Source organism: Oryctolagus cuniculus, chromosome 18 (assembly GCF_051225735.1).
Source record: "Oryctolagus cuniculus isolate XC-2025 breed Fujian yellow rabbit chromosome 18, ASM5122573v1, whole genome shotgun sequence".
In the NCBI taxonomy this organism is placed as follows: domain Eukaryota; kingdom Metazoa; phylum Chordata; class Mammalia; order Lagomorpha; family Leporidae; genus Oryctolagus; species Oryctolagus cuniculus.
This window is the reverse complement of record NC_142884.1, coordinates 48,137,815-48,143,708: the sequence shown is the minus strand read 5'-3', so window position 1 is coordinate 48,143,708 and position 5,894 is coordinate 48,137,815. Positions and strand designations below refer to the sequence as shown.

Below are 5,894 nucleotides of genomic sequence, written 5' to 3'. Positions count from 1 at the left end.
GGCCGGATGTTCAGCACCCCTGAGGAAGGTAGAGTGGGAAGCCGGTTGCCCTTCTCCCTCAGTCAAACTGGGGCTGTTCTTTCCGTATCCCCACCTCCTAGGGCCCCTGAATTCCCTGGTCTTCCTCTCAGGGGCTTCACAGTCAAGATTAGACAGCTTCCAGTCTAGGCTTCCCCAAGCTGAAGAAGCCTCGGTTTCCCCATCTCTAAGATAAGGGCGAGGTCATACGGCAACTTGGTTCAAAATCTGTGCAAGGTACTTCTCCCCGGAGGTCGCCTCAGCGAGCACAGAAGGCAGGAGCGCGGGCTTCGAACCCTCGCAGCCGCTTGCTCAGTGAGCACCCTGCACCTTGAGGGACGTCCCGGCCAGTCCTCGCTGGCACCACTGGGCTGAGGATTACCTTGATCTCTCTAAGAACCCTCTTATTTAATGAATACAAATGTGATAAGTACAACTTTAGGAATACAGGATTCTTCAAACCATACCCACCCTCCCACCCTTACTCCCACCCACCTCCTCCTCTCTCTCCCATTCCCAGTCCCATTCTCCATTAAGATTAATTTTCAATGAACTATAGATAGAAGACCAACTCTATACTAAGTAAAGATTTCAACAATTTGCACACACACACACACACACTGAGAACAAGTTTTACAGTTAATTCTCATAACTCATTGAGGACAGAGTTCCTGCAGGAAGTAAGTGCACAGTGACTCCTGTTGTTAATTTAACAATTAACACTCTTACGTCTGATGTCATTGATCACCTGAGGCTCTTGACATGAGCTGCCTAGGCTACGGAAGCCTTTTGAACTCACAATCTCCATCAATATTTAGATAAGGCCATAAGCGGAGTGGAAGTTCTCTCCTCCCTTCAGAGAAAAGTACATTCTTCTTTGATGACTACTTTGTTCTGCTGGGGTCTCACCCACCGAGGTCCTTCGTGTAGGACATTTTTTTGCCAGTGTCTTGGCTTTCCATGCCTGAAATGCTCTCATGGGCTTTTCTGCACTGAGGATTGAATGTGATACTGTTAGAAACCACTCAACACAATTATTTAGTGAACAATGATAAGTCAATAGATTTTTACCTTAATTTTTTTTACATACCCGACAGGAGAACAGCATCAACAAACCTTAACCCAGCGTGGTGCGTGGGGTCCTCAGAAGGATGTTAGGTAGTGTGAGGACAGAGGATTAAATTACCAATGAATACCAAGGTGCATCCGTGTTTCCGTTTCCCATCTCTTCTAAGACTCAGCCTTGCCAGCATCCCACACTTGCTAGAGACACACCCACACACCTGAACTTCCCATGCTTGGTTTTAGCTGTGTTTATTTGCTACAACTTCCTTTTCTGGGAAATAACAGCTCCTTTTCAATTTACAGTAGTTGTACCAGAATTTCTTCCCCCCACATATGTATTATGTATGTATTTGAGTTTCTAAAAAAAAAAAGAGTTAATGTAAGGGAAAATGCTAAGTCAAAGCAGAGGTTAGTGGCCAAAATCTTGACGTTTAGGAAAGGTGACCCTCGACAACTTCTCAGACAAGGCCAGACCTTGACTTTGTGCTTCTGCACCCAAGGGCTCTTGGCTTCCCAAGTCTGGAGCAGGGCGGAGAACCCGGCAATTCGTGCGGGCCTTTGAAGTCCAGAGGTCCCAGAGCCACGGCGTCTGGAACGGGCGCTCCAAGGCCCCGGACTTACCAGCCAGGGTTCCTTCCGGGTTCAAGGAGAGCTCCGGTGCTCCCAGACTTTCACCAACCGTGACACCTGCGGAGGCGCGCCTGGGCCGTTTCTCCCGGGCTTGAGCCACCTCTCCACGGAGGGACCGCCCCTCCGCAGCGCCTTGAGGTCGGCTCTGCAGTGGCCGCGGCCGAGCAGAGGGCGCGGGCTGGGGACTGCCGAAGGGCCTGCGTGTGACCTTGCCTAGCCAAGAGGTGCCCACGCGTCCTCAGCAAGCGCAGGGTACACAATGCCGCTCTGTTTGATTCCGCTACGTGTCACTCGGTCGCGCAATTTATTGCCATTAGACGGGGTGGCCGGGCACTCATTTCCTGGTGGCGCTCCAGCACAGCCTCCGAACACCGGGCGAGGGGCTCGCCAGACAGGCGGGGGGTTCCCGTAACGAGGCTTTAATGAGCGGACCGCGGCTGGCCTTTGTGGAGAAGCCCGAGGAGGCGGCGGTCCGGCCGGGCCCTCGGCCACCAGGTCACTTCCTCCCCCAAACCAGGACCCGAGTGCCCGCGAATCCGTTGAGGGTCAGCTGCGGCTGCCAGCCGGGTGCCCACTGTGCCTGCACACCCCCCTCACCCAACTCCCGAGCTGCTGCAGGAAACGCAGGATTTCCATGCAACAATGCAAACGCGCTCATTACCATCTCCTCAGTATGCAAGAAGAAAATGCGCAGCGCTGGCCGGGCCGCATCACCGGGCTCTGGCCTGGACATCCAATAAGGCGACATGTTCCTCTCCCAAGATGGATGAGGAGGGGGCGCCGGGGAGGCACGGATGCCGGAGAGGGGCCCGAAGAGAGGAGACGCCCGAGGAGGAGAACCTGCAAGCCAGACGGAGCGGGGCGGGGTGGGGGAAGCTGAGGATGAGAACGAGCAAGGGAAGAAAGGAAAGCGAGAGCGGGCCGCGAGAGGGGCAGTGTCCGAGCGAGAGGAGACGAGAGGGGGGCGCCGCCGAGCGAGCCAGGGGAACGTGTAAAACAGAACGAATGAGGGAAAGGGATGACCTAGAAATCCAAGAGGCAGAAAGTGCGAGCGACAGGGAAAAACAAAGGAAGTCGGGGGAGCGAAGTCAGGTGGGGAAAGACCGATCCTGCAGAGCTAAAGAAAAATAAAATCACTCGGGGCCAGAGCCAGGTTTCTCGATCCAGGCCATTACCCGGGGCGCTGCGCACCAAGGAGTCCCTCGGAGACCCAGGGCAGCGGGCTGAGTCCAGGCGGTGCGGAGGCGAGGCGCGAAGAGCCCGGTGCCCGCCGGCCGGCCTCACGGGTCCGCTCCCGGGCGCCCTGGCCAGGCCCGGGGCCCGCCCCGCGCGTCGCAGCCCGTGGTCGCCGCGGCCATTCAGGCGGGCAGCCTCTCCCGCTCCGACAGCGAAGTTGGCAAAGTTTTCCCCTAAAGTTTCCCGGGGGCGTCTCCGCATCCAGGGCAGGCCTCCGAGGCCGGGGCGGCTCAGCAGGCAGCGGCAGCACGTTCCGGGGCGGCGCGGTAGGCCCCCGGCCCGCGCCTCCTGGGATGCTCGCAGTCCAGATTCCCGGCCGAACACGGAGCGCTCCCGGAGCCGACGCCAGGCCACGCACTCGGGAGCCTGCGCAGCTGCTGTCGGCGAAGTGAGAGAACGCGAAAGAGAGAGAGGGAGAGAGAAGGAGAGAGAGAAGGAAAAAAAATATTCTCAGCTCAATTTAAGTCTCATGGAAAGGGCTTACAACTGTAATTAAATCATTAAATTCTTGTCTACGCTTCACAGAGCGGAGAGAAATTAACTTCCCACCAACCTCATTTTCTATTTGAACATGAAATAATGATTTTCTGCCCGTCTAATTACAAAGCCAACATCTGATCAAGCCAGCATCCAGAGGGGATTATCGCATGCACGAGTATTAGACCTCATTACCAGCTTGAGTGCAAAATTATTACATCTTGTAATTGGATGGTGAGATTTATATACAGATCGGCCCGGTTTCTGTAAGATTGTAATTACAAGCTTCGTTGGTTAGCTACTTATCAGAACTTTGCAGGAAAACAAAACAAATGACTGAGGAAAACGAGCATTTCATTAACCTGTAACCCGAGCGCGGGGGGAGGGAGCGGTGGGAGCGCGCGCCGTGGCGGATGCAGGAAGCGGAGGGATCGCCGGCCCGCGCCGCCGCGCGGGGAGTTGGGCCTGGAACGAAGGACGGAAGATGGGCCTCGGCTGGGAACCCCGAGCCACCGTGGCTCCCCCCACGCCGGGGACGCGCGCGCGCTTTGGGGCTGGGCAAGGAGGGGCCGGGAAGAGAGCCTGGTGGCTCGGAGCCCGTGTGCAGTGCGCGGCGCAGCCCCCGGAGCTTGGCGGGCACCGCAGGCCCTGGGCACGTCGGGCAGCGGATCCCAACGCGCGTCCGGCGCGCGGCGGGCACCCTGTCTGTTTCCCGCGCCCTGGGCCGCGCTCAAAGTGCATCAGCAGCGAGTATCCAAAGCGCTTTGTGCGCTGGGGAGGTTCGAAGAAGGCAGGATGACAAGAAGCTTTTGCGTTCGGCGCGTTCGTGCGCGCATGTCTTTCCCAAACCAACTTTCCGTGCACCTGCTTTTCCTCGCCTTGCCAATGTGTCACTCTGACCTAAACTCTTGGAAGAAAAAGCCCTGGAAAAGGCTCCGCTGCCCGCCAACCCACCCATTCTGTCCCGAGCCGGCCTCCGCTGCACGGGTGGAGTCGGGGGACCCAGCGCCACGTCGGGGCTCGGCTGCCTGGGAAGCTGAGTCCCGTAGTAGCCAACAGCGGGTCTCCAGACCAGGCCAGGGCTGTTCCCCGCTGGAAAGTAAGGTAGCCCTGAGGCCGCTTCTGCTAGGGGCCCGGCATGCCAGGAGGGATCTAATTAAGCGAGGCTCTTCGGTGAGCATTTGGGTCTGGAGGTTCACCCTCTGGGCAGTGCGCCCCCCGGCCGGCCTGACAGGGTTCTGAGAACGTCGCCGTCCCGGGCGCTCTCTGCGGCTGCCCGCAGTTCTACGCAGCGCCGGCTGATGCGGAAGGGGCATTCACAAGGCTCATAGTTCCTTCTGCAGCAGCCGAGTTAAACACGGGCACTCCGCCGGGCACAGCGCAGCCCCGGTGCCCCCTCCGTGCACTCTCGCTCTCCGCATTCCTATCCCCCACCCCCGCCAGTCCGGTGCCACCTCTTTGTGCCAACTCTAGGACTTGAGGGCTGTCAGGGCTCTAAGTCGACATCTAGGAAACATCCGGGAAATATTGTCCTCAATTTTGCAATCGCAAGATCTTTCGCGAGCAGGTGAGCCCAAGATTCCCTAGGATGCCCTTGGAAAGGTTTAACCGGAAACGAAATCAGGCGCCAGGGAGAGCGGCCCCTAATGTCTCCTCCCGCATGAAGCTTCAGCCAAGGCCAACTCTTGAGACCAGGCAGGGGCGCGCGGGGGCAACTAAGACTCAAAGCGGGAAGACCCCAAATTCCCTCACCGAACCTTAAATCTAGTGGTCCCCAAACCTTGCCTTGTCTTTCCTCCCAGTTTTCACAGCGTGCACACCCACCGGCGCCGCGGACGCTAGCCAAGCTAGACAGAGGCGGGAGGAGGGGGTGGGGCCAAAACTGGGTGTCCGTGCCTGAACCGAGAGTCTTTTCATTCCGGGCGAGCTACGGTGATGACCAGAGACAGCCTGGACCGGGACCCTTCGAGTCCTCCACTGCAGTAGAGTCTACCCTAGATCGATCAGTGCAGGGAGGCCGGCTTCCGCCTCCGAGCCGGGAGTGGTCACTGCACAGCGGAGCCGTTGCCAACCGACCGTCCGCGTAGCTCGTGGGTCCCGGCGCGGCCTAAAGCGCTTGGCCTGAAGCCGCTGGCGCTCCCGGCCGCACGCCCGGCTCCGTGACGGTGGGTCCATGGCTACCCACAGTTGAGGTTTGATTTTAGGGAATGTCCCACCATAAAACCACAAGTCCAGTCCCCGCCCTGTATCCCCGGCCATGGGAGGATTCTTGGCACAGGGACCTGGGAGCCAGGAATCAGGAACCGGGGAGCGAAACCAAGGATCTCCGCACACCGAAGGCGCCAATATAGAAACTTCTCGAAGTTCCCTTGGAAAGTTCAGGGGCCTCCCTAACCCGCCCCCAGCAAGGACCACTTTCTGGGCGCAGTTCCCCAAGATCCCTGGTGGGGAGGCCCACTCTTGGGGCC

At 58.1% G+C, this 5,894-nt stretch overlaps 1 protein-coding gene across 1 annotated transcript; it reads right to left on the bottom strand.

The window, feature by feature from the left end:
* Positions 1-546: 546 nt before the first annotated feature.
* LOC108176755 (uncharacterized) lies at positions 547-4,312 on the bottom strand. The gene is made up of 3 exons (XM_070063544.2): positions 3,789-4,312; positions 2,889-3,326; positions 547-2,553 (listed from the first exon to the last, which is right to left on the bottom strand). The coding sequence occupies exons 1-3, from the start codon at positions 4,165-4,167 to the stop codon at positions 2,210-2,212; spliced, it is 1,161 nt and encodes a 386-aa protein (XP_069919645.2). The 5' UTR covers positions 4,168-4,312; the 3' UTR covers positions 547-2,209.
* Positions 4,313-5,894: the final 1,582 nt, after the last annotated feature.